Raw genomic sequence first — 27,667 nt, forward strand, 5'->3', positions numbered from 1 at the left:
GGCCAACTGCTTTTTACCTATAACAACTCACTCCATCCTTCGGCTAACACCGATAACTGTGTACGTTGTTGCAAGCTGTGCTGCCCTTACGGCAGGGTATCTCCGGCAGCGACGCCCAGGTTCATAGGAATGAATAGGACGGAGGGAAACTTAAGCAACACATCAAGGAGGGCAGCTTTCCGTCGGTAACTGTGTGGTTTCCTTCCGTTCTTGCATTGTGACCTTCCTTCTCGGGGGGTTTTGGCATCAATCAATACCAGTTGTGAGTAACTGCAGCAACTATACCAATCGATATATAACGGGAAAAGTCTGCCATATGTGTTTTCTGCTCGACTGCATGGGGAGCTGCACACTAGACCGCATTTTGCCTTTGCTGTAACGATTCCTCGATCTTAGCTGAGGACCGGTGAGGGCAGAAATAGAATCAATCTATTTCCAGTGAATGCTCCACCAAAGCCAGTTGACGTCCCGCCCATTGTCAAATCGCCCTTGGCTCAGCGTCACAAGGGCATGGGCCTGATGAGGAGAGAATGCGTGGGAAGCAGGGGCACACTTTGCTGAGTTAGAGCACCTTACGAGAAACGACGGACCAACCCCACAAAAAACGTTGGACTATCCACCCCCCATCCACCCCCTCCCGCCCACCGCCTAGATGGTAGCACTAAGACAGGCTGGAAGTGCTAAATATTCAGCATACATGCAAACGTGCATGCATGCAGGGACTTCTGAGAAGCCCTGCTGCGTATACTGTCCCCCAATCGCCGGACGGTGGAGTGAGCGAAAGCTCTTCTTTAGGAACACCGTTTCAACCCGATCTCAGAACGCAAACAGAAATAAAAGGCAAGCAAACGTCCACGCGCTGCGTCACAGCACATCTGTTGCGTGGGGACGGGCTGTAGCCAACTGCGAACCCAATCCGGAAAACATGCATTAGTGTGCTGTAGTCCTCCGTTGCAAGCTTGGTATGAGTGGCAGCTGCTCGAACATCTTCGAACGAAGAGAAATACAACTTCAAGGGAATGACATAACTACACAGTTGCTCAGTTGAAGAGCATACTGCCCGATCCAAATGGTTTCTAGACAATGCATCAGCGAGCACGCTGGTGATATACTTGATATACTTGCCTGTGAACCTTCGTTAGCAATTTCACCAGTCCTGAAAATGTTTTCAGCAAACGCCTTAGTAGTAGATGGTTCGTTTGAAAGGAAAAAGTTCTGGAGTGCAAGTGTTGTAGGCGCGGTCTTTCACCCCACCAGACCGCGTAAAGGTCCTTCGCAGATACCGGATACTTCTGCTCTCGTTCCGCGAAACAACGGGGTAGAAGGAGGTCACTTAGCACTTTTTCCGGTTCCCCAGATTGCAGAGAGCTCATCACACTAGTCGCTGCACATATTACGTCAGTTGCTAGGAAAAGCGTTTGCCTAAAGAAGGGAAAACGAACACTGGAGACAGTCTCAGGTGTCTGATGGGACTCCTTGCAATATCTTACTCGGTCTGCCTAAACAAGCCCTCTTTTGTGACTACATCCGCACAGGAACGGCGAAGCGTGCGGATCTTATGCCCCAGCGACGGTACTACGGTTCGAGAGCGAAGCACTCCTGAGCGTCCATGAGAGGGTACAGGGGGAGCCTCAGCTGCAATTAGTGCCCCAAACCAACCCCACCTGTAGTTACCGCCCACACCGTGTTCGACGCATGAACCTAGGCAATGTTCAGTTGCTAAACACTCTATGGTATGCTTGTTGCCAACATACACACAAAGCTGCCTGTGAATCAGACTTGCGGTCTACCGCACAATCTAATCAACTATATTCACCAATCATAGAATTAAATTGCTTCGAAAGTCCCTTTCGAGGCTCCATAGTCGACCCTATGAAGCCAATTCGCAGTTCACCTGCCACTCGCTATCCTTTTACCAAACGCCAAAGCATCCAAGGCATGGAAAGGACGGTACACGGGATAAATGAAAAATGTATAAGCGAAAAAAAAGAATGTTTCTGTGCAACTGCGTCAGAGGGTGGGCTCTTCCTGAATGATCTGAAAACCACCGGTAGCTGCAGGGGCTGGTGGGTGGGTTCTCTGGTCGTTTTGTAGAGGGGGACACGTAGTAATATCCACTGCTGGCGCATTCATACACAAACATTGAACGTATTACGTTTAATTTCTTGACTTTTTTACTCTCAAGGCCTGCTCTCGGTGCGCCGGCGACCGGCGTTTCCCCGTGCAGACAGGCTGACTGCATATTGCAAAGCAGCTTCGATCCTTTTCTTTCATAATTTAGGCAGCATTCTTACTCCTGCGGGGATACATACGAAGGACACAATGCAGTGCTGGGAACGCTTCCTTGCTGCCTCAACGTCACGGTAAACGAGGACATCTGTGGGATTCTCTCACTTCTCATCATGAGGCATGCTGCAGAAACTCTTCTGCGGCGCGCAGTCGCCGAAGGCACCGTAACGGTGGCCGAGTTGCAAGGTGAGAAATGCTAAAGACAGATGCTCTACCGCCACGGGCTCTGCACATCGCGTTGCCTCTGTGTTTCTCCGGGTTAGCTTTGAAGTACTTCACCATTTCTTGGTGTGCCACTCTTTGAGTATGTTCGGTGCAGCCCACCCACAATAGGCTTATCCAGAGATCCACATCATGCTTCCTCATGGCCTTTCCTTACTCTCGTTTCTTTCACTGCTCTGTGTGCTGCAGGCTTCTGCCAGACGGACTATGCAGGAGTTGCACGGATACTTAAGCTGGACGCAGGTCTAAATGAGGTGGTTATAGCTGTGAAGCTTCAAGAAGTGCGTGGAGAAACAAAATAGTTGCTTTTGGTATATGAAACATTGTGTGACTCGGATTGTTTTGCTTTAGCGCGTATCTCGGCGGGACATCTGCCGACTATGCACACTGTTGCGGCGTTATGTTGTCTTCACAGATAGGCGGAGCGGCCCTCTTGGCAATGCAGCCCAAAGACTTTGCGTCTGCCCTGTCCCTTACCCACGCTCAGCAAGGAGAGCGTTTGGAAGCTTTTTTGTCCGCTCTAAAGGAAGTGGCAGCAAACCCGGATGGGTGCGCGCAGCAGCAACAGGCAGTTCCCGCAGCTGCTGATACTGCAGGCACAGCTGCTGTTACTGCAACCAAAAAGAAACGGCGAAGCGACCAAGAAACTGTTGCGGCGGCAGCGCCTGTGCAGCGAAAAACTCCAGGTGTTCCTAAGGGCCTCCGGGGACCTCGTGTCTCGGGCCTGAAAAGGCCAGCACCCACTGCCCCTGTTATCGAAAGTACGGCAGTTTCCGTTGCGCCTATCTCTCCCCCAGTGGCAGCAGCGGCTGTACAGTCTGGTGAAACGCAGATGCAGCAGCAATTAGCAGATCCACCCGTCCCGCACGAGGGACAAGGCAACAACCTCGGAACAGATTCTTCAAAGAAGCAGCGGCAGAAAAGAGATAAACGACAGAGCAAACAAGCCAAAGGGAAAACAGGAGATCCTGAGGTTAAGAACCAGCCGCAAGTGCGACGAAAAAAGCAACAACAACAGCAGCCGGAAGCAGCAAGCCGGACTAGTGGCAAAAGCCACCTGCGAGCAAAGCTGATGGCTTGGGGAGCTTCCATATTGGGTCTCAAGGGCCGGTTTGACTCTGCGCTGAGGCAAAAGGCGGCGTATAGGAACAAGCGGGTGAGTGGTCAGTGGTAATATGCAGGAACGCAGAATAGTTCAGTGTTTCTTGGTTGCAATGTTTTATGTCAATGCTGCTCCTGTTGCTTTGCGTGGCAGGCGCTCCTCTCCACAACTGGATTCCCGGAAGGCGCGGGTGTACAGAACGAACTGCCGACCCTTGTACGGCGATTGGGAACATTGAATGGAGTTCCCGCGGCATTCGAGTGGAAGCCCCAATATCCTGAAAAAATCACCCACCTTATTTGCAGCAATGAGTTAGTGGTGAGCCATGCAACGTTGCTCGCACTGGCTTAGCTCTTCTTTGTTGTGCACGCAATACACGGGACGGGGCGTATCTTGGTTTGGGTGCATTCGTCCGCCTGAGCGTTCATACGTGCATTATGTTGATGGCCAGCTGATTCGCTACATTGAAACTGTTGCAAACAGTTTCAATGTTTTTCTTTTTCGGTGCTCCTCGCTTTTGCCTGCGTTGTTGTTTGCTGCAATCAGCGCCCCACAGTGAAGCTTTACTTTGCCTTGGTGAACGGAGCGTTCATTTTGAAGGAAGAGTTTCTCCAAGAAGCCAGGAAACAGAAGGTGAGGCCACCCCTTTGCTGCGTCTACGAGAAAAACCGAGCTTGAATGCGTAGTCTTCTACTATTGCTGCTGCATCCACTCCGCATTTCCTTTACTGCTGCCGCTGCTACAGGCATGGCCAGATCCTCAACAGTTCCAGAGGTCAGATTTTCCGTCTGTTGAACAGCGGGACAAGTCTCGTTGGCTTTTGAGGAGCTTGCCTGTTTGCATCGATGGACCTTACCGTCCTTCTGGCCTCTCCAAACAACAGCTGCAGACACTGGTATGTATTTCCTAGATGCATTTCCTAGAGTCGTGCCCCTCACCCTGGAGTATCAGCTCATTTATGCGCGGATTCTTGGGCGGCAGGGGCTCTGTCGGGCGCATATGGACATGTACCGTGGAAGCTGGTGATGCCGCAGGTTCTCTCTGCTGGAGGAATCTTGGAAGATGATGCGCCTGCAACCGTTCGGGTGCTGGAAGACCTAGAGGCGCTGCGCCGCCGGCAGGCCAGAGGCTTATGGGACTTTCAGGGAGAGGGAAAACAGAAGCCAGTTGCTGTTTCTACTCAGTGGCTACTCGATTGCATCAGGTCATGGGAGATGCTGCCACGGGATAATTATGTGCTTAGCCTGTCGAACCCGCCTCCAAGTAAATTGGGTGAAAACACCGCTGAGGTCGCACAGAAGAAACGCCCGAAAGAAGCGGAAACCGGGAGCAGCCTGGGCAAGAAGGGAAAGACGGGGAGGGGGCGGAAGAAGCGAACTGATATGGTAGGAGATGGCTGTGAGGGTTTGCCTCAGAGCGAAGTATCGAAAGGGCCGAAAGAAGGGATGGCAGCCCTCCAGATAACGGTAGAGCAACCGCAAGGATCGCTGGGCCGGCAGCCAGATGCTGCAGCAGAGTCAGAAGAGAATGCTCCCAGCATGGCACAGCCTATTCACGCACAGCAAGAGGAACGGAAGAACCCAGAGCCAAACCCTGCACAGCCAAAGGAGGAGCAAGGTGCATCAGCTGCAAAGGGTGTTGCCCGGCAAGGAATGAAGGAGCGCTCGTCTTCCAAACGCCTTCGAAGTGAAGGAAAAAAACCCAGTGAACATGGCTCTCGAAAGAAGAAACTACATACTCCTCTACCTGCCGAAGAGAAGCAAGACGTAACTGTACTGCGAAACGCCTCAGACGCATTGCCAGAGAGCGGCAGCGAAGTAACTGCCCCTGCGGGTGATGTGGCAGTGACAGTGGATGCAGCCCCTACTGCAGAGAAACAGAGCCCCCTTAAGGACAAGCCGACAGCGAGAAGTCCAACTGGTGAAGGGGGCTGCACCGAAAATGAAGACGGGTTAGCTGCTTCGCCTGCTGTTGATGACTGGCAACCACCGGAGGAAAACTCTCCCCTTGAAGAAGGGGGGGCTGCAGAAGCAGTAGCATTTTCACCTGCTGCTCCAGCAGCGGAGGCAGCCACCGATTTCCCTCAACGCGAATGCCCAGCTAGCACTTCTCAGGCTACTGCTGCCGGGGATGCCTTACAGCTTCCTGGAGAACATCTGGATGTGGCGGGTTTGTTTGAGCCAGAGGAAGCAGACGCTGCTGAGTACAACTTCGATCTCAAGGACAATTGTACCATGGGACAGAAGTTGGAGGATCTTCAGACGAATGAGCCCTCAAACACTCAGCGAGACCCTGTGAGTGCATCTCATCTGAACGAGAACATGCCGAGCAATACCGAGCAATAACTGTAAATAGCGCATGGGGAATATGCCAATATCATGCCGTGCGCGTCCTTTTCGCCATTAGAAGCGCGTTTTATACGCCAACAGCGAAGGGCCACACTCCGTAAACCACTGCAGCGGGCGTCAAAGGAAGCAAAGCCTGGATCGCAAGGGAGCATGTCTAAGCCTACCAACAAGCCACCAAATAGTGCATATCTTCGACCCGAAAAACTCCATTTTCTTGACATGAACGCGCTTTGAAATGCCGTATGTGTGTCTGAGGCAACGATACTGCCTTGGGTAGGGAGTTTGAGTCGTTAGCTCATCGCAGCAGCTTTGTAGGAAGTGTCTTTCACTAAGGCGCAAAGGGGAGCTTCCTCTAACTCCACGGGCCAAACACGAACTAGAGGATGACTAGATACAGAGCCCCGTATGGATGCCGGCCCACGTACCTTTAAGTGACAGCGTTCAGAGTAAAGACTTACTTAGGCAGTCGCTGGTCATTCAGCCGCTACACTGAAACCGCCGTAGTACATGGCAGTGAAATGCCTACAAGGCACCAGCCTAAAGCAACCATGGACTTGGTTTTTCCGGTCTATACCACTACGCACATGGCGTGCCAGTCACTAAGCTCACCAACCGCTACAGAGTTTGGGGTGCAAAACTACAAGTACAAATTGTAATCCCTTGTTTGGTTTAAACCCTTAAAGCAAAGGTCCTTTGGACGGAGTCTGGGGTGCAAAGGCGGCAGTGTTAGCCCACTGGGTTTCGCCTTCAACTGGTGCGCAGACCAAACGTAGAAAAGTCCCGCTTTTCAAGGAAGAGGGTACGCTTTCGCGCGTTATCAAAGTTCTGTTGAGTAACGTTTGCCAATCCGCCTCTGTCAGCGGTTCACCAACTGTCGTCATTAGATGGTGCAGCTCTTCAACGTTGACACTCCCCTTCTTCTCCCGATCCAATAAGTGGAATGCATCCAGGACATCTGCGGGATCTACTGTTCGTGGAAGCCCGTCACGGAAGATTGAGCAAAATGTTTCGAAGTTTACAGATGTGACCTTTAGACGACGCATATCCGCCTCAAAAGCTTTGACTTGCTCAAGTCGCACTACAAAGCCCAAGCTTCTGAGCATCGACGCAACCTCAGCAACAGGGACAAGCCCGTCTCCATCTGTGTCATATAGACGAAAACATTCCAATGCTTCTTCCTGCAATCCTGGGCTGCAGGCTGCTTGGTGCTTTCCCCCAGCTGCAGGATTGGCGACTTTCGGTGCAGAAACGAAATCAACCGAAAAACCTGTCTTCTGCTTTGAGGGCTTCGAAAAAAATATGGTAGATGCAGGTGCCCGTACAGATGAGTCATATCGTTCAGGATGAGGATTGCGGCGCCTTCCGCGTTCGCTAGATGTATTAGCCCCCAGAGGGCCCTGAGAAAATGGAAGCATTTTGTTTGAACGCGGATGTACTTCTTCGCCTTGAGACCGACAGTTGGATGGTTCTTCGTGGTCTTGGTGGTCGCCGACGACCGGCCTACAAGTGAGGCGGAATAAATCCTCCGCCAACGATTTAGTCTCGAAATATATATAAGTATGGTTCTGGATGCCTGGGAGAGCAAATAAATACCCTTGCTGTTTGCCTGGTTGGCGCTAAGTCTTTTTGTCCGCCAGCCTGGTCTCACGAGCTAGACGGCTGCTCAAAGGTGATTGCTTCGTACCACCGAAAGAAAAATCCCAAAACTAGAACCCCGGAACAAAAGCTTCCAAAAGTACAAAATCATCAGAAAATAAGAGCTAATGTGCTGAGACAAGTAGAAGTTCGTAAGCGTGCAGCCTTCCAGCCTTCTTAGCCCCCCGATGCCAGCGAGGCGCCGATGGCCGCTCTAAGGTCTTTGAGCGCAGTGCGTAACCAGAGCACACATAGGAATTCTCCGCTGGTTCTGTTATATTCTGGTGCATTTTTGACTAAGAAATATTCTTGACACTTTATCACATCGCAGGAGTCCTGGCAAACTTGTTCGTGAAGGTCTGTCAACCTGCCTGTACTGGCAACTAACCGCCCCAGTTCATTTTCCGCTAAGAAGCTCCTCATGCTGGTAACCCCTACCTGGAGGAAAGCATAGGAATGCGGTTAGCTGGAAAGTGGAGATTGTTAGTGCAGCGTTCCTTGATTTGCACTGAATGTAGGGTTGTGGTAGGCGCCTCTATGAAATATCCAGTCGTACACTAAGCTCAACCGTCAATGAGCGCTAGCAAGTGCAGCAAGACACATGAACCAGTTTATGCTACATGGCATGTCCGGGTTGAATGTTTCGCACCTATTGGGATGAATGGCGCTTCATCTCCAAGGACACGGTATTGTGTAAGACTGGCAACGCATTCCGCACCGTGCAAACGCCAATAATTTAGCCGCGTAGCGATATCCGTAAATGATTGCATTATCAGCGTGCCGTACATGCCAGAATAATTCACCATTCTCACACGAGCCCATCGATCGAAGTCACTGCGAAGACGCTCGACGGAGAAACTTGCAATTTTCGATCACCTCCGTTCTCAGGGAGTACAATCAACCTGCCATAGTACGCGCGTGCAGAAGGGAAGGGGGAATGATATATATTGGACTCCCTATTGGTAAAACAAGAAGAATCCACCAATTTCCACAAACGGCGAATCTGCATCTTTGCGTATCGAGTTTTATGAGGAGCCTCTTAGATGCGATGAAATTTTCAAGGTCCTAATGTTCAGTGAAGGGACAAGCTGGAATAAACTTTTGTTGCTAGTATGATTCGTAGGTGATGACAGGGAGTGTCCTTTGTGAGCAACATGATTTGGAGTTTGAGGAGCCAGGTGCATTCACGTTCTGCCCTTCAAAGTTGAATTCCAGTAATCTGCAGTAGTATGAAAGATAAACAGGGTTTTGGCACGTGCCCAAATCATCGGCAGACAGAAAATGCTGAACGATTGCTTCCCGTCTTTCGTAGCGCGTCAGCCGTACTTGAGAGACAGACGGCCCTCAGAGTTACGATCCAGCACAAAACTGGAGGAAAGAGGCAGTTGTGTACTGTAACCATATTTTCCAATCAAAACTAATTTTAAAGGAGAAGAAGGCATGGCACTTTAAAAGCTACAGTGAGACTCTTGTAAGTGGCCTCGCTGTAGTTCGTTCTCCATGAAATCTACAAACATCGGCGACGGTTATACTGTCGTTGCCTAGTGAAGGACGAAAGCTTCATAGGGGCTAGAGGATATGGCGGAATTTAATGTGGGTCAGGTGCCGTCTCCACGCAAGGGTGGAGGATTCCAGTTATACGAAGCCGACTGCGTTAAAATCAACTACAACGCACAACCTTTTACTGCTAGAAACATCGGTCATTTACTTCAGTTGATCGCGGGGTGTAGCATGGTCTGCCTGCCGTTAGCACAGGAGCCTCCATTTGGGCTTGGTAAATTGCGTGTAAACTTTTCCAAACGTCCTATAAGTGTATTCATAGGGAAACCACGCAGTAAAGGAAGCTTCAGCGAAGCTTCCTTGTCTGTAGGCGTGAGGCTGGCTTGTATTACCAACCGCAGCAAGGTGCGCTGCAACCCCACTTCAGCAACATCCAGGCCTGAGCTCAACGTCAAGGATGCCTGAGGAGAGAGGAAGGAGGTCAGCTGCTTTTGGGAAACTCTTACTTTAAGTCTTTACCTACACTGCAGCGCGTTCCGGTCCTTCATTAAGGCCAAATAGCAAACGTTATACGGGGCGGTAACCGAAATCCTCCTTGCCTACTGGCAGACGGGTTCGAGAGCAACACAGCTCCAGACCCAACGTAGAATATAGACTAACGGAGCAGCAACTGTTTTATCGGAGCGCTGTGTCACTGGGGATAAAACATTTTTAACTGCTAGGATGAGAGCGAATCGCTAAGGTATCATCAAAGATGGTGACCGACATACTACACGCATGTCCTGACCAAAAAACTGTCTGCTGGAATAACCAAGCCGAAGAGCTGAAAGAAAGATGTGTCTGTGGAAGGCGACACAGCTCGAGCAACAACTGAGCCATGCACCGGATGGAGTCAAAAGTCTAGATATGAGACACGCCTTGCGATTAAGAAGCCGAGGCGAGAAAAAAGTGATGATGGAACAACGTCATATTCAGGAGGATATGTATTGATTCCGGATCCAAGTTCAAAAGTGCAGAAATCTCCGTGTTTTTCGTTGAGGATGTTTCATTCAAAGGGGCGAGTGCCTCGTTATGGTGACCCAACTCCCCGGAGGCAAGATGACGAAACTTGTCAGGTAAGTCCTCTATGGCCGAAACAATGTAAATGAATATACCAGATTAAAATTTTAGAGGCTGGAGGATATGTTCGGCAAAATCATGTCCCCTTCCTTCGGAGTACGGCAGTGGCACCCGGCAACAATGAACACCTACACCGAAAAATCCACCCCTCACATTGGGTTTCCACTATTGGAACCCATAAATATATAAATATTTTCATCACTGGTGAGGGGTGAAATAATGCCACATTTGGATGTTGAACTGGGTGTTGAAGTCCTTCAGTAGGGGATATACATTCACTAGAAACCTGCCCCCCTCGAAGGCTGTGCGATTACAAGCTACTTTATGCCCACCTCTGGATGTGATTGGGCGCATGTGTATAGAAACATCTAAAATATAGGCAGGTGAATGTTGCCCAAGCCAGAAAAGCGTGAGTTGGTGTGTATGAAGGCCCCGTAGAGTGATCTGAGCACTTCACGCACGGCAGCGAGGCAGATTGTTGAAGGTGAACACTGCCTACCCCACTTACCCCACAAGAAGTTGTTTTTGATTCGAAACAAAAACGACTGATTGCGTTCATTTAACGGAGGGAAACAGCCTGGGAAACTACAAGAAATAAAAATCCGGTGACCCGGAATCGAACCAGGGACCAACAGATTACCGCAGCATCTACAGTCTGCCGCTCTACCAACTGAGCTATCACCGGTGAGAGGGACTGCCCAGATCTGTTGCCCAATGACAACTGGAGTGTAAGACATCTTAACTTATGCCCTCTGCTATATCATGTTTGCCATTTGGCAATCATACCCTAAGTACGAATGTCATGCGCTGGACTATGCATTGGTGCCACGCAGACAGCAAGTGCGATTTACGCAGTTCCACAATGCGTCAAGACAATGAAACAACAGAAGTGAGGACACAGAGTCCCTCTAAAAGGAACCAAATGAAATAGTTCTGAGCAGATTGTTCCTGCTCGCGAAACAGGGAAGGCCTGAACAGATAGCCGCCTCAGTTCTGCGGAACCCTGATCGACGTGATCTGGGTTTGTTTTGGCATCTGATGAGCCATTCTAGCTTGTTTCCTGCTTGTGCTGCATTATATGGTCACCGTTGCCAGGTGAACTAGTGTTCAGTCCTAGTGTACCAGACATTATGCACATTGTAGGGAGTACCAGGGCTATCATGAGCCTGTTGCACGTTGCTTCCTCCACGTCAGTAACGACCTAGGCGCCTTCCCTTGGGATAATCCTTTCCTCGTCGCTTCTCTTTAAGTCTCTTAGCCCTTTCCATCCTTTCCATCCGTGCGGCATGCCATTCCTTAGACCTGTGGCGAAACAATGTCAAGTCTGTTCGTACGTATGCAACGACCGAAACTGGCCTGGTGATACCGAGCCCCTCTAGGTCTATAGTGCTTGGAGGGGAAAGCACGTGTATAGAAAGAACAAAGGAAGACGCCAGGAAAGTAAGGGCACAGTCGTTCAGGGATCATGAACTATGGGAGAAGTCCCATATATGCGCTACATATGGATCAAACCTACCTGGGGGGCTTCCAGCCTCCTCGTCGCGCTTTCGATTTCGGCTTCGCTTGTCGGATCTTGGTTGCTGAAGCAACATAGCCACATGCCCACTCTACCGGTGATACAGCACGATCACTTTTCCTGGGGGCAACGCTATTGATGCCTTAAACGGGAAGTGCAGATGAACTATCATTGTTGCCCGTGTTAAACAATAATCATGTAACTCCCAAACACGCCAGACAACCATGCGAGCATTGGACAATTCACTGCAGTTGTGACATCGGCAGTAGGGCAAGGTCTCACATCGGTAGCCGGAAGGACTCTTAGGCCTAGGAACGCGCTCATCTATTCCCTCGACAGAAAGTCCTGCAGAGAGAGATGCCCTCACTGCTGCTGCAACAGCTGCGTCCTTCTTTGATACGAAGGAGAGCACAAACCCTTTAGAGTCAACTCGCCCAGTTCGTCCGGCCCTGAGATCATGCACGCATCCAATCAAAAACAAGTCACTTTCGGGACATCGTTTTCTGGCGCAAAGATAGCCCCTTTCTACTGCTCTCGCCAGCAACGACTGTTGGTGGCAGAAGCAGTAATAAAGGCTATCTTTGTGCCTCGGTGGGTGACGATACATGAGTTTATGCCTAGGTGACCATTCAGCACAAGACAGTAAGCCCCAACCTGTGCAAGTACTCCACTGTCGTTAGGGGGAAGTCTGCATTGACGACAACATCCACTCCGCCGATGTGGATACCGCGTGCTACAGCGTCCGTAGCAACCAAAATTCGCTGACCGCTTCCTTCTTGAAATAAACGGAGGTTCTTTTCTCGCACGCTGGCAGGTAAAGAGCCGTCATAGCCCTGCGTCGCAAGACCAGAAAGCACAGGGGGTCGAAAACTCTTATTGCGCAGTATCTAGAATTCCCCTGCACTCCACTGACACTGCAAAAGCTCGAACAACGCCTCAGGCCAGCCTGCATCCAACGTTGCTTTTTCCCTCATTTCCCTTTCCCATCCCACGTGTACCTCTGCAGGGAGATCAGCAGCTTGCAGGTGGTGGCAGCAGGCGCGGCAGCTATCGACTGTGTTGCAGAAGATCAAAATCTTTTTGGCCCGCAGCTCTGGGTGGATCTTTATTTGTTCAACAAGCAACAAAAAACGGTCGGTTCCACCAGCCTGCATCATTTCATGACGCAACTGAGTCTGGGGAGGAAAGGATGGGCCTCCTGAGACAGTGAGAATCCTCTCAGCCGGCAGCTCTAATAGCTCACAAAGGTCCGCCTCAATCCCACTATTAGGCGTAGCTGTGCAGGTCAGCAAGACTTTGGGTCGAGCCCCTATGCTCTCCTGTTCCCCCTTTTGTTGTGAGCCTGCAGGGAGGAAATGGGAACGAATCAGCAGCTTCTCAACCTCCGCTCTGAAACCTCCAAGCCATGATGCATCTGCTTCGTCGAGAATGCAAAACTGCACGCTTTCGAGGCTCGGCAATCCCCAGATGGTTCTTTGTGTACTGTCATTCCTCTCTCCGGTCCCTGATGTTCTGCTCTCTACAGGGTTCGGACGCGTTAGGCGCAATAAGCGGTCTGGAGTGCCAATGAGGATATCCACAAGGCGACGCCGCAAAAGCCGAAGCTGGTCTCCAGTTCCGACCCCGCCTGTAGTGCAACCAACAGAAAGCCTAATGCGCTTTGCAAGCGCAGCTGCGGCAGAAGCTACCTGGGCTGCCAGGGGTCTTGAAGGGCAAACTACAAGTGCGCGCGGGCCTCTTGCACCAAAGATTGCTCTGTGGGACCCCCCGTGGCCTCCAAGGTTCTCCTCAAGGGCCTTGCAATCCATCAGATCTGTGTATTCCGCCTCTTCTCTCGCTCTACGCTTCTCTGCTGCAGCCGCTGCAGTTTCTTGTTCTCGCAACGTTTGCATTAGCGGCAACAAGTAGGCGAGTGTCTTCCCACTTCCTGTATGTGCTCGCAACGCCACCAAACTGTCGACAGGCAATCTATCCGCCATCGAGCTCCGTGACTTTCTCTCGGCCCTTTTAAAGGCCTCTAATATGTGAGGTACGACGCGCTGTTGAGTTGGCGTCGGCCTGGGTGCTGTTCCTCCCAAGAAAGCTGCTGCTGCAGAACTCACAACATTATTTAGCCCCAAGGCAGCGAACCGACCAGCACCAGCTGTCAAATCCGCTGGCCTGCTGCCTCCAGAAGTGCCTTCACTGTCCCCCGCTGCAGGTTTGTCTTTCAGGACAATTTTGGGTTTCCGCGAAGGGTCCAGAAGCTCCTCTTTCTCGACCTGTTGGTCGCCGTCATGTCTACTCTGGAATGCTGCATCGTTCTTGCTTATTGGTATTCCTACGCTCGCTGTGGGGACAACAATACTGGGGCTTTCAGCAGCTGCGGGTTTTTTGTCGTGCCTCTTGGCCGCTCCGGGGGACTCAGAAGCACTCGACTTCGGTTTGAAGGGGACCTCTACAGCAGCATCCACGGTCGTGGCCTTCGCGGGAGCTGAGTCACCAACGTCAACCCTATGGTCAAGGCAGTCGCTGCCGGTGACATGTCGCAGTGAATGCTGGGGGTCCTCTGAGACTTTAGGTTTCTCAGAATCTGCTTTGGTCGGTTGTTTACCTTCTAAAATCCCTTGAGACGTGCTGTTGTCCCGAAGGCTTTCTGTAGGCAACGGTTGGTCTTTTGGGCCTTCCTCAGAACCCTCAGGCTCCTCCATGTAATTGCAGCGTTTGAGCGAAGCCTTGATGCTCTCTTGCCTGGCTTGCTGTATAACACGCAGGTAGCGCAGCTTTACCTCTTCAGCACTAAGGGCCTCTGCCTCCGCCGCGGAAAGAGGACTCTCACCCCTAAGGGCGTTCTCAGGCAACTGCAGCAGCCGACGCCATGCTGACACAACCGGCAGCCCTCCAAAACCCACGTTCTCTGTTTGCTCGCCCACATTCTCAGCAGCAGCAGCAGCAGCGGCAGAGGCACTGGGAAGCACCCCTGCCCGCGGTCCATGGAGCCCCAACAGCTGACATACTTCAGGCTCCTTCGGAGAATATGCCTCAACCTCAGCCACTGCTAGAAGTGTTAACAACAGGTCTTTCTTAGCCTCCAAAGACAAATGCCTAACCTTCGCCTCCACAAACTCCCTTATGACAGCGGCCTCAGCCGCCAGTGCTTTTCGCTCTGCTGTCGTTGCATCTAACAGTGCTCCAACAGAATCCACTGCGCTGTCTTGCTGCTGATTCTGCTGCCCCCGCAGCGAAAGCTCTTGTGGAGGACTCTCAGGAGGAAGCAACGCAAGAAGTACAGGGCCCATTGTAACCAAGAGGTCCAAAACGTCGACTTCTGGCATCACTGGCAGCTGCTCCTGCAGCGCAGAAAACAGCCCTTCCCCCTCCTCTTCTGAAGAACCTATTTCCAGTAGTTGCTGAGCCTCGACAGCAGCTGCAGAAGTAGCAGCAGCAGCAGCGGCGTCAGCTTGGGCTAGAGCGCGTTGAGATGGTTGAACATTTGCCCCACTGTGCTGCTGCTGCCGATCTTCGTGCTCATGCTTCCTTGCTCGTTGCTTCTCCCTCTTCTGTTTGTATTTGCTGTCCTCCTTCTGCTTCAGAGGTTGAGGTTCCGGAAAGGGCTGCGCGTGTTGCGGCTTCACCTCACCACGAGAAACGGTTGTGGAGAGCTCTTCAGCGCCCACACTTACAGGATCAACGCCTTCGTGTGCGTCTGCCGCCTCTGCTAGGTTTAGCAGCCGCTCCACAAGGCCACGGAGCTGTTCAGTAGACAAGTTCTCGAGATCCGAGGTGTTTGGGGAGGGGAGAAGGCGTATGAGTTCAGGCGTTTGCTGCTTTAGCTCCTGCAGCAGCTGCAACAGGCCTTCTCGGCTTATTCCATCTAGCGTTGCGTCAATCTCAACCTCCTGAATATCTCCAGTCCCACCAGCAGAATTCTCTGATGGCGAAGTACGCGAAACCTCTTCTGCTTTTTGTTGGACGGGATCTGGCCGAAGAGGTTGCTGAGCAGCAGAACTGCCTGCACCTGAAGGCAGGGGCTGGTGACCCTCTGCTTGAGAAGGCAAGGAATTAAGACGCGAATAGCAAACAGTTGCAAGGGAAGCTCCAGGATTGAACAGATATCCACGCCATCTGGAGGTCAGCCAACTCCGCTGGTGCAGGTTTCTCCCAGAGGCCTCATGCCTGTAGTGACTCCATACGATTCGACAGGGAGGCGTCGAAGGTATCCAGGCAGAAGAGTTGACTCCTGGATCCTTGTATAGTTGGGACTTCCCCAGGTCCTCCGAGGTTCTTAAGAAAAAACAGAGACCGAGTCGGCTGAGGCCTAAATATATCAACACCTGGACCAGGAACCTCATGGTCTCCGTCGGCGCCAGACATTGTCTATACACTATGCATTACCGCGACGATGCGCCCGCTGCTGAATAACAACGCTTTAACCCGAAATCCATGAGCCCTCCAGGGATTGATGTAACTGTCATTGTCTACTGGAGCATCTGTTTATACAGCAAATGTGGCTGCAGCGGGAATCATCACGGGGCAGCAGATCTAGACCTGCTATATGCGATGAGTTATTTATGGCCAAGGTGAACTGAGACACGCACAGAAATATAGGGGAAGGCTGGCTGCCTTGAGTCCTCGAGCGTAGACTGAGCTGTTGAGGCCCCTGTCTTGCGCGACATGCAAATAGGCTACAGAAGCTCAATCCACCTATCGAACAGGCACAAAATAATCTTTTGCTAATAAATAGAGCATACCCGGCCTAAATATATGGAAAAGAGCGACTACAACTAAAGTAACAGCAGCACAGGGGCGCCTCCTGGGGCCCCGCAGGGACCATCGCCAGGTCTGGGTGACAAGGCCTTTCTAATAACCTGGACTTTTGAAGAGTATTATTCAGATGAGATTCCGTGCTTATGGGCTTTCAGTTGGAAAACTCTTCTAGAATTACAACCTAAGGTTAGCTGTAGGTATATAGGTGGGCGTTGTGTAGGTGGTTTCCGCCAGTGCTCGTCCAGGCGCTTGCAGTAGTTTAATGCTCTGTCTTAATATCCTTGTCGCTGATATTTCTTGTTGTTCATCGTTCCAGCCGGAAATGTGCCTGATTTCTTTCTTTCCTATTGTTTTTCTGAGCCGAGGCTAGAGCGACCAGTGCCAGCTAGTTAGAGTCGTGTTTTGCCGCCTTTGGCTTCTAGCCATAATATCTACGCCTTGAGACGGTTGCTTAGTGACTACAGACATGGGCAGATTGTTACTTCTTCCTCACTCTCCTCCTTGTGTTTTCATGGAGCGAAGTCACTCTCAGACATGGCATAACCACCGCCTCCGTTCGTCTGTCGGTGGTTTGGCCGACGCAAGTTGGTAGGCAAACACAACATCTCTTGTGAGCTTACAACGTTAGCCACCCGAGAGCTGTTTACGTGACCCCTCAGACTTGCTGTTCGCCTTTGGTGTCAGCCCCTGCAACGTTAGAAGAATTCGTTCTACCCTTTGTGAACTTTCATCTAACGATACAACTAAGCAGCATAGGTACTTCATGAAATTAGCTAGAAAGTAGAGGTGACTTAGCCCTGCCTACAGGCCTACTTCACGCTGTGGTGCATAGCCAGACTTTGTATGGAATGGCATAATGAGCTTCCCGTCTACATCTCATACAAGGGACAGTACCGTCACGGTAGGGGGCAGCACAGATGCCAGTTCAATGACAAAAGAGCCCCCGTAGAGGCCTCCTCGTTGCAGAATTAGGAAAAGCAGCTCGGCAAGCAAAGGATGTTGCAAGGTGACAGGGAAATATAAACAGAAATGACGCCAATTGCTTCAGGAAAGATTAGGAGGGCTGCCCGCTGTTACTGTCTGGGGAGGGCGCAACGCAGTAGCTGGCCATTGTCCCCGGCTCTCAGAAAGCTAAGACATCTCACTCATCTTCAACGCTGTTGCACTAAAGTTTGGAAATCTGCTTCCATCTCCTTCTGTTGAGATATCCAGTTCCTCCATTCCGTTTCGCTGTTGCTTGTCTCGCCAGCGTCGACCGGCGTTCTTCCGTTGGCTGGACGTGACAAAGGCAATAAGCCCCCCGCTTCCATGGCTGTTTGACGTTCAGGAGTAAGCATGGAAACCATCGTTTTCCGACTGTATACCTCTGGAACCCAGTCCCGCCTGTGTCACTGGCCTGTCGATGCTGGTGTAAGAACAGCCATAGATGACGAGGATGCCACACCGTTGGCGAGCATCCAGCTTCCATCTCCCTCAACAGGTCGAATCCAAGGACTGGCGACTACATTCCTTCTTCCGGAGACGGCAAAAGCAGGCAAGGGGCAACAGGAACTTTCCAAAGCTTCACAGAAGCACCACCCCGTGGCGTAGGTAATGCAGGATGACTACTCTACCGAGTGCTTGATACTGAAAACCGTCTTGGGCATCTGCCTTCAGGAATACCTGCAGCTAACATATGCAACATTCCGAGAGTTCAGTCGCGCCGGAACTGCCGGCTCGGGCTGTAGGCGGCGATACTAGGTAGTAGCGGGTTTGGCCCCATGTCCCCAACAGAAAGCACTGAAGTCTAGTGCTGCCACACATAGGCCGCGCTTGTGCGCGCAAAGTAGATACGCCCGCAAGCAATGAGCATTCAGCTCGAACTTCCGAATCCCCCTTCTTTACAGACAGGAGAGCAGAAGGAGACCAAAGCCTCTGCAGGGCAGATCGGGCTTCCTCCCTCTACACCGAGTTGTGGAGGAAAGTGAAGCTCACTACTACCCCACTATTTTTAGCAAGCGACCTTTCCAGTCTGAATATGGTAGCAACACTGAGCCATCAGTATTATTACTGCTATCCCCTCTCTGTATATAAGCAAGAAATAAGAAACGTACGTTTTGTTTCCAGGTCTAAGGACAAGGCGATCTGAATTTATTCGAAAAGGCAGTACAAACAAAAAATTGTCAGAAGTAGAAGAAGATTCTCCCCTGTCTACGGGCGCCACGTTACGTATCATGTCACGCACGCACCACCGCTGTGTTGCTCGAAGACCCAATTCAAACGCAAAACATGGGGGAAGCACGCTTGCGGCCAGAATACCTGTCATTCCCCCTCTTCTGGCACAGCCAGGAGCTTTACGTATGCGGCAACACCTCCCTCTCTCGCTCTGCGTTTGCTACCGCTAGCATGAAACTTGTCATCAGTGTCCTTATCTCCCCGGGTAGAGCTATCCGAAGGGCTCTTTCCGTCTGTACCTCCATTCTCCGCATCCCCGGATTTAGCTGGTACAGCGGCTGTGGCTTCGGCAGCTTCAGTAGGCGGTGCGCTTTTGTTTTTCCTCTTTTTCGTGCGGTTTTCAGCGTCACCTTGGTTGGCTGTGCAGGGAGCCGACCTGTCTAAACAACCGCAGCACTTGTACCCCCATTTATTCTCCTCCTTAGAATACAACGATCCAAAAACAGAGCTGTGGCCCAATGTGAACACGTCCTCATCATACAATGTGCTTTTCGAAAATTTCTTTAGCCGATTTTGCGCCTCCTGATGTTTGCGCTGCAGTGCCTGGAGCCTCGCTGCCTCCTTGGCCTTTCTCCGTAGCTCCTCAGCCGGAGACACTGCTTCTTCTTTCTTTTGCAGCTGTAGTGCAGCCTTTGCCTCACCCCTCAAGGCACGCCGCAGTTCTTCTATTTTCAGCTCTTCGCGGCGTCGCTCCTCAAGTTCTTTTTCCTTCTTTTGTTCCTCTTTCAGCTTCTGCTCAGCTAGCCACACCTGACCGTACACACATGCACACCAACATACGCAATTTCACGGATGTGGCCTCATTTTCCTTCTACATATCACGGAACCAGTTCGCTAAAGCGTTGAAATATGGTCGTCCTAGAAAGGCAATGTTTCTAGCGCACCTTCTCCTGGTTCTGGTAGTTCCCCGGGTGGAATGGCTTGTGGTTGATGAAAGCTGCGGACTTCTTCCCGATGTTACCGATCCACATTTCTGAAATGCCCTTTAAGATGTCTTAAATGTGGAAGGCTGAATAACTCCGCCTCACGAAACGGAGCACTTGGGCTGGCTAATGGCAACGACGCGGAGTCAAGCATCGCGCACTCCGCGTTGTACGCGGCATTATAATGAGCTCCCGGCTGACAATAAAATGTCACCAGGTGCAAAATAAAAGGTAATTTCCAGCAAGAAAGCATCAAAGACAATGAATACTGAAACGAGTCTCAGCCTAGGCAGAGCATTGCCCCTGGGGCTGCATGAACCAGCATGCACATATGTACACAGGTGTTTGCCGATTACGGAGCGTCAAATCCATTTGCTTCGGGCGTATGCTTGACTTTTAGTCTTTCCAACGGCTCGTGTATTCACAAAGCTCCTTCTGGGGAATGATTGGCCCCCGAGTCCCCTTCCCCCCTCTCCACGTGGAAAGACCCGCATGAACGATCATGATGTTAACTGTTATGTAGCGTGTGTAGCATGAGTTAGCGCAGAGTTAGCGCAGGATCCTTTCGATAGCTTTGGCATGCTGTGTGTAAGCGCTTGCAAACGTTCCACAAGTTCGTTCAGAGGCAAAGCATGCAGAAAGGAAGCTTCCCTGAAGCTTCCTTTCGTGCACGCGTGGGGCTGGCTTGCACTGCCAGCCGCAGCGGGGTGCGCTGCAACCCCGTTTCTGGCTGCCTCCTCCCCGCGACACCCTGGTCCTGAGCTCAACGCCCAGGATGCCTAGGTACCGGGGAAGGAGGTCAGGGGCTTTTGGGAAACGATTGCTTTAAGTCTTTGCCTTCATTGGGGCTCGTCTCTGGTCAGATGAAGGCCAGAGAACAAGCGTTACAGCTGCAAGACAACCGCTAGTGCATGCGCCCATTCGCTTTCGGTTGCTGCAGCCTGTCCCTCAGTATTCTTCCTGCATGCAAGTAGATTAAAAAGTACCAGCATCAAACAGAGTATGCTCCTACGTACGGCCTCCTGTATCATAGTTTCTCAGAGTTGGCTATTGTGTTTCTGCACGAGTGCAAGCTGCGTTCTATACTCCACAGAAGTAGCTAGCAGCACTTCAACTTGTTTTATCATGCAATAAAAAGGGTTGTGGTTGAGCTTGCACGTGGGCGCCATGAGCTGCAGCAAGATGCATGCACTGCTCGAGCCATGCCGCCGCATCTAGCACCATCCCCAAGAACATGGGACGCTCTACCCAGGGGGCCCTGAGACGCGGAATGATGCTGTGACTCAACTGCAGCTCACGAGGTCCCGCGGATAAGAATGAAGATTCTCCTTACGTTGCAGGTGCTGCGAGCCCTCATGTGCATTCCGGCTGTAGGCGGTCACCTCCTCCATGCGTACAACAGGGCAGCCCTCATTCATTCGGCGGAATAAAGCGTGGGTAACGTGCGGCTGCAGCCCCGCAGGTGCACGTACGCGCCAAAATTGCATACGCATATACTGTAGCTTTCGAATGCCGACTTGGAGCGCTGTCTTATGCTTTTTTCGGTGATGCTATGGGTTCTGTAAAAGGATGCCAGTGGAGTAGAATGATGAAGCGGCTGCTGAAGCAAGCGTCTAATTCATCACTTGGCTTCGCTGCAATCGGCCAAGTAACTCGCCGGTCTGAAACATGAAAAACAATTGCTTCACCGTGAGGCTAGCTTGCATCTCCAGCTGCAGCGAGCCTTGCTGCAACTCCAGTTAGGGTGGCTCCTCCGCGCAACACCAGGGCCCTGAATTCAACTTCCAGGGCGCTTGGGTAAATGGGTAGGATCTCAGCTGCTCTTGGGGAAGCTCTTACTTCGAGCCTTTGCCACGGCAGCTCGCTTCTCTCCTTGATGAAGGCTAGAAAGCTACCGTTACGCCTCATGCTGAAGGGTCGTACCCAGGTAACTGCAGCGTCTGACACCAGGCGAACACCCCCGTTACCCCAGAGGCATCCAGGCCGTCTGCTTGATCGCACACATTGCTAGCAGCAGTAGCGCCAGAATCAGAAGCACTGGGAGCCGCCCTCACAGGTCGAGCCGCAGGAGGTAACATACATCAGGCTTCCCCTGTCAGGATACCTCAGCTTCAGGCACTGCTTGTAGGGCAAATAGCAGGTTTTTCCTAGGCTCATGGGACAAATGCCTTGACGTTGCCTCCACGAACCTTCTTTTCGCTGTACATCGGCCCCATGCTCCTGGTACTGCTGGTCGCTCTTCTTCTGCTTCCTTGGCTACTGCTTCTCCCGATTTTCGCTAGGTCTAGGTCTTGCATATTCTGATGTAGCGGTGCGTGTTGGGCGTTCTGCGGCGTCATCGCACCACGAGAGGATCTTGTGGAGCGTTCCTTCGAGTTCACAGTGGCACAGTTAACACTTCTGTGCACGTCCGAGAACGCTGCTAGGTTTATCAGCTGCTCTACAAGGGCCGAACTGCTTAACAGAAAAGTCTCTGCAATCGTAGATGCGTTGAGAGGGGAAAAGGCATCGTAGTCGGGATGTTTGCTGCTCCAGCTCCCTCCCGCTGAGTGAGACCTGCGCTCCGCTCGGCATGAAAGTAGCCTAAACAAACTCCTTACATACACAACGTCGGTACGAAAGAATTTTCCACCGATAAATAACGCATCTTCATCCTAAGGAGAGAAGGAAAACAGCTTAATGTAAAGCCGCGTTGCTGGAAGTAGCAGGGCTTTTCAACTGCCGGCGGTCTCGCAAAAGCCTTGCTCATGTCTTGGTATCCAGGCTTGGATAGCTGTGAGCCGGCACAATATATGAATTGCCGGCACAACTTATGGATTGTATGACAAAGTGGTCTCAAGCACATGAGTGGCTGTTGGATGGTGGCACTTTTTTATAGCTCCTCTTAACGCACTTGCAATTGTTACCCACCGCGTCACGGGACGTAATTCGTGTTATGGGACCACCGGCGAGACCTAAATGAGGCCTGGCACTCATGCTCCGTTAACGTTGCTCAATTCAGGAATGTTCTGCCCTTCCATTATACGGGAAATTTAAGCTGCACGAGTCCACCAAGAGAAAATCGTATATACGCCGTGAATCACAGTGTGAACCCCATGTGGCCTCCAGAAGAATCGCAAAATATATGTGCCAGGAAACGATAAAATAATGCACCTCTCAGCGATCCCGGCGCCTTCTTCAGGAGGAGTAGTGGAATCAGTCTCAGTCGAGTAAAATGATAGTAAGCTTCGAACAGACGCCTACGGAAATAAAGGAGAATTTCGCGCACTCCGTCGTGATGGTCCTACGAAACTCTGTTTTGGGTACTTCTAGCTTACTGATAATTAGTACCATAGGTTGGCATAGTTGAAGGAGGAGCTCTCAAATGTGGGAAGGAGGTGCAACTTTTAGCGAACGATACACACGTTGGATGCCCAATAAGCAGCATCGAATTCACCGCGGGCACGGCCCCTGGTTGGTTCGGAGGTACAGATGACACGCACATCTTGAAAAGGAAACCGAATGGAAGGTGGTGTATTTGCTACGGAAAGGCAAAGCTCAACCGTCAATTCCTAGCCTTCTGCAGAATGCGATGCAGACGGTGACCCAGGCATGTTGACGTCAAGCCCCTTACCGCTCACATACGCCCTTCTCTAATGCATCATCTCGAGAAGGAGAAACAAATTTCCAGGACAAAGACCTCATTAATCGCTTCATTGCTTTCTCACTATCTGCCGTCCTTTGCTTAGGAAGTGACAAAATCGCGACTGGTCCATATCGAGTGCCATCCTAAACTGAGCCACACGCTGAAAACTGTACTCTCCCCTGGCGTGGGTTTTGGCACTAAGAGATGAGAGTGCTGCGAAACGGCAACAGTGGCCCTCGATTCTCACTTGAATTTATTGAAGTAGTCAGCGTCAATCCAGGGGCGAAAGAACACACCTCCCCAAAATAAGTTTTTGTCGCGTGTGCAACGTGTTCTGGAGCCGTACACGCCACTCGAAAACGCCAATTCCACCCCTGCAAGACAGATCAGGATTGTGAAGAATGTTTTATAGATAAAAGGTGAAAAGTTCGAAAAATACGGTTACTGAAAATCAAGGCATAGCTGGAAAGAGAAGACTGTACACTATCCTAAACACCTCACGCTTGTGACTGAAAAGAGGACATTCTCCACTCTCCAAACCACTGCACACTACGGGGAGAACAAAACCGACTAAATCATCAGCAAAAATCATGAAGGTCTCTATACTGGAGGATGAACAGTCAGTAAAACGACGCTATTATACAGTCCGGTGACCCGGAATCGAACCAGGGACCAACAGATAACCGCAGCCTCTACAGTCTGCCGCTCTACCAACTGAGCTATCACCGGTAAGAGAGCACGGTTGCGACGCGTGCGCTGCGCAAATCGACGGTATAAGCCGCCTTCGCTAGCCCTCTGCTCAGTCATACATGTTTTCTGAACCCCGATGGCGCAGTCGCAGGGGATGGCACAAGCAATACTATTTCCCGCTATCATTGCACGTGTGAAACTGCAGGAATTTGCGCCAATTTAGCATGATCCCGTCCATGAGTACCAAGCTAGTTCCATCATTCCCTAGAATGAGCGAACGAGGGCGGCGCACTTGCCAGGATTGCAGTTGATTCGTGATTGCAGTGAATATTCACTGTGCGTGGGCATTTGTCAGGACGGTTCCCTGCATTGGCTCGCCGATGACTGTAAGTCCACTGTCTCGTAAAGGAAGCTGACAAATTTGGCGCTGGGAGTTTGCGGGCTAGAAGGAAGGTTGGGTCTAATCGGTATTCTCACTGTTGGTCGGTTAAGCCAGCGAACGCTTCGTCGTAAGGCAGAATGTTCGTTGGTGTGGATGGCGGGCGAGGCCCAGCCATCTGCTCAGAATGGGAAAGCGTGTGCACTAGCGTAGTCTGTGCTGGAAAGACCTGAACCGCAGATGCCTGTGGAGGAATTGGCACCAAGGCTGGTTCAGGTTGCTGGCCCACTGAGAAGGCGCCGAAACCGATGGTGCGCCGGGCCTACCCTGGTAGACTGGCCGTTACCAACGCGAAAGAATGCTAGACATACGCTGTAATGGGTGAAGCAGTCCAATACATTGCAGGACGTCTTCAATACATGTCTAGATATGGAGGCCTACGACGGAACTGGCGACTTTTATCAATGCGGCCAGCCCCGCACCCACTAGCCAGCGTGTCATTGAGCCTGTGCATGCTCATGGATCTGAGACTAGTAGGTGTGCCGCAAAATGTAGGAGCAAAACCGCCATTGTAGCATTCGTTTCAACGTGATATCCCCCCAGAATACACCCAAAAAACTTTTACTGTGTGATAAAATGGGTTTTTCTGAAATAGGCCCTACACTGCCCAGCATGCCCCAGCGAACATAAGGATTTTATAGCTGGAGGCCTGTCGGTCTTTTTAAAAGCAGAGCTCCTGCAATTGTTTCAACAGAGGTGTAAAATGGCTCATTCTGCCCGTTTACAACGAAAACTCCGGTGACCCGGAATCGAACCAGGGACCAACAGATTACCGCAGCATCTACAGTCTGCCGCTCTACCAACTGAGCTATCACCGGTAGCAGCGGTCGGCAGTTTTTGTCACCCAAATGAGAATTAGTGGTACAAACAATTCTATAAAATGCACTCTAGTGCTTTCTCTTCTTTATTCCGCCCTATTTGATGCATGAAAGCGACACGCAGCAGAGGAACCACTGGCACCGAAGTAACACTTTGCAAGTGTCGCGACCGAGTTGTACAACGAACTGTGTTTGCAGTATCACCTTAGAAGACAACCGGCGCGTAGCTGTGCTGCCGTCTATACTGTTCTCCGAAGCTGCTTTACTTGCGCGGATGCCTTGTAATGTACCTAAGGAGATCGCTCCATTCCATGAAAATGTGGCTGTGCCGGAGCACAGAATACCCCGAATGACCCTGCATCATGGCATCTGCAATTTTTGAACGGTCAGCAAAGATAAAGGCGTATTCCATGGATTGTTTTCCCGGTAAAATCAACCTCAGATAGGTGAGATGCGGGTACTACGCACATCTCGACGGTACGGCCAGCCACTGCACAATTTCACGGCTGTGTATATTATGTTCGGTACCGATATTTCGAATGGAGAAAATGGCCGAGATTTTGACGAACGTCCACCGGGGAAAATCAATATATTTTGCTCCCCAAATAGAGCTCGTGTACGGCAATTCAGCGCCTTCCACCGTGCACTAGCGAGCCAACGTCTCAGGGTGTTGTTCCTTGCTCGCGCTCGCCGCGATCAACCATGCGGCTCTACTGACCCTACAATTACCGTTGTTTGCTGCAACAAACTGAAGACATTTGGGAAAACAGTTCGCAGAGGGACCTGGCCTGCCGTCCAGGCTCCAAGGGTCGTCAGGAGAGCGATGCGAGAGCCTGCGACTGGCGTGAAGGGAGGCGGCCTGCCATGAGCTGCGCCACACCTTGGCGCAGCTCCTGATGCAAGGCAGCTGCACACGTAAGTATCGCCGAGCCGCCTGTCGGTGCATGCATTCACACTGTAGATAATTAAGCACTTCGGTGGACCTCACGAGCAAGTCTGCACGCAAGTGGGGATACACGCGCCAACTTCAGACAGTCCCTGTTACAAGTGATTCATGCAGAAATGGCGGACGAGCAGGATCGTGGCACCCCGCGGGGTCGACCTCGTTAGGAAAAGGAAATATTTGGTTGAATTTTGGCGGCGAAGAGTGGGAAACTTAAGTATTTATCCGGGAGATGCGGTATATACTCAATTACTGAGAGGGAAGAGAAGGTATTTGCTATATTGTTGACGCTGAACACCAAGTTTGCTGCATGATCCTGCCTGATCACTCTGTGTGTGCGGCCGAGCGTGCAGCTCTCCCGTTGGGTGCATGCAACAGAGCAGAAGTGGCGCTAGTAACAGAAGGAAAGGTATCTTCTTCAGCAACAGTCTTTGTGTGCTTAATGTAATATATGGAGATTATTTTGTATTTCAATTATGTTCTTGCTTTTATCTGTTTTCTTTGTTTGTTGGTTGCTGAGGTCCTCTCCTGCGGTGGTGTAGCGGCGGCGGTGTTCAGCCTGTCTACGCGTGCAGCTCCCCACAGCTCAGCCCCAGGTGTTTTGATGCATGCAGTATTTGCAGCGAATTTAATGCAAATTGTTTTTATTATGAATGCTTAATCGGGTCCCGAAGGCTCGGGACACCGGAATTTCTGTAGAAGCTCCACTGTAGGGAGTGTCTCATGCTGTTTATGTTGTTTGGTGTGTTGCCATACGGCGCGTTGTTGTTGCAGTGTTTGTTGCCTTCGCGTTGCATAGCGTTGAAACCAGCGTGTTCAACTCCTTCTTTATTTGTTGTGTGTTCCGTGTTCTTGAATTGCTTGGTATGAGTAGAAGGACCGGGGTGGTTCTTTCCTCTTTTCCTTTTTTTTCCCTTTTTAATGTCTTCACCGCATGATGCGCCAGCAGGCCTCCCTCTGGGAGCCTTCTTTCCCTGTTCTTCTGCAACAGGAAATGGCTGCGGTACCCTGACACCAATGCCGCGGCCTCCGTCGTCTGCGTCGTCCCCCCAGCCTATGCTCTTCTCTGCTGCTGCTGCCGCCGCTGACCTAGCACGCAGCTGTTTGTTAACGGGGTGTCTGACGGACCGCAGCAGCGACGAGGCCATTTCCCTTTCTTCTCTTTCAACTGTATCTTCGGTTCCTTTGGAGCTGCCGGGAGCCAACAACAACTCACTTGAAACTACAAGCGAGCTTCAGCGGCAGTTGCTAGCTCTATCGCATCCGCTGCTGACTTGTCTTCCTCTTGAGCATACTATTGTAGCTGACAGACGCCGCGCCTTTCATAAGACACAGCTATGCAGACACCTGGCATCTGGCTACTGCCGCAATGGACTCAATTGCCCCTTCGCGCACTCAGAAGAAGAGCTCAGGCCCCCCCCTCACCTCTCCAAGACAATGATCTGCCCGGCTGTAAAGGCAGGAGAAATATGCCCCAGAAGTATGCAGATATATATATATATATATATATATATATATATATATATATATATATATAT

The 27,667-nt window shown here is 51.1% G+C and overlaps 4 protein-coding genes across 4 annotated transcripts; 1 reads left to right on the forward strand and 3 right to left on the reverse strand.

Annotated features, from left to right (window-relative positions):
• Nucleotides 1-1,695: 1,695 nt before the first annotated feature.
• EMH_0049020 (uncharacterized protein) lies at nucleotides 1,696-5,958 on the forward strand (the record flags this gene model as incomplete). The annotated part of the gene is made up of 8 exons (XM_013499993.1): nucleotides 1,696-1,733; nucleotides 2,282-2,475; nucleotides 2,701-2,792; nucleotides 2,927-3,667; nucleotides 3,767-3,931; nucleotides 4,160-4,246; nucleotides 4,359-4,508; nucleotides 4,648-5,958. 8 exons carry the CDS (start codon nucleotides 1,696-1,698, stop codon nucleotides 5,956-5,958), a joined length of 2,778 nt encoding a protein of 925 aa, XP_013355447.1.
• A 680-nt stretch (nucleotides 5,959-6,638) lies between these two features.
• EMH_0049130 (calmodulin, putative) lies at nucleotides 6,639-7,376 on the reverse strand (the record flags this gene model as incomplete). The annotated part of the gene is made up of 1 exon (XM_013499994.1): nucleotides 6,639-7,376. The coding sequence occupies one exon, from the start codon at nucleotides 7,374-7,376 to the stop codon at nucleotides 6,639-6,641; it is 738 nt and encodes a 245-aa protein (XP_013355448.1).
• Nucleotides 7,377-11,405: 4,029 nt separating this feature from the next.
• On the reverse strand, nucleotides 11,406-16,062 carry EMH_0049240 (DEAD/DEAH box helicase, putative; the record flags this gene model as incomplete). The annotated part of the gene is made up of 5 exons (XM_013499995.1): nucleotides 11,406-11,517; nucleotides 11,732-11,795; nucleotides 12,014-12,180; nucleotides 12,386-12,564; nucleotides 12,730-16,062. The coding sequence occupies 5 exons, from the start codon at nucleotides 16,060-16,062 to the stop codon at nucleotides 11,406-11,408; spliced, it is 3,855 nt and encodes a 1,284-aa protein (XP_013355449.1).
• Nucleotides 16,063-18,778: 2,716 nt separating this feature from the next.
• EMH_0049350 (Arabidopsis thaliana At4g37120/C7A10_240, related) lies at nucleotides 18,779-19,662 on the reverse strand (the record flags this gene model as incomplete). The annotated part of the gene is made up of 2 exons (XM_013499996.1): nucleotides 18,779-19,441; nucleotides 19,576-19,662. The coding sequence occupies 2 exons, from the start codon at nucleotides 19,660-19,662 to the stop codon at nucleotides 18,779-18,781; spliced, it is 750 nt and encodes a 249-aa protein (XP_013355450.1).
• Nucleotides 19,663-27,667: the final 8,005 nt, after the last annotated feature.

Source organism: Eimeria mitis, genomic scaffold (assembly GCF_000499745.2).
Source record: "Eimeria mitis Houghton genomic scaffold, Emh_scaff49, whole genome shotgun sequence".
Classification (NCBI taxonomy): domain Eukaryota; phylum Apicomplexa; class Conoidasida; order Eucoccidiorida; family Eimeriidae; genus Eimeria; species Eimeria mitis.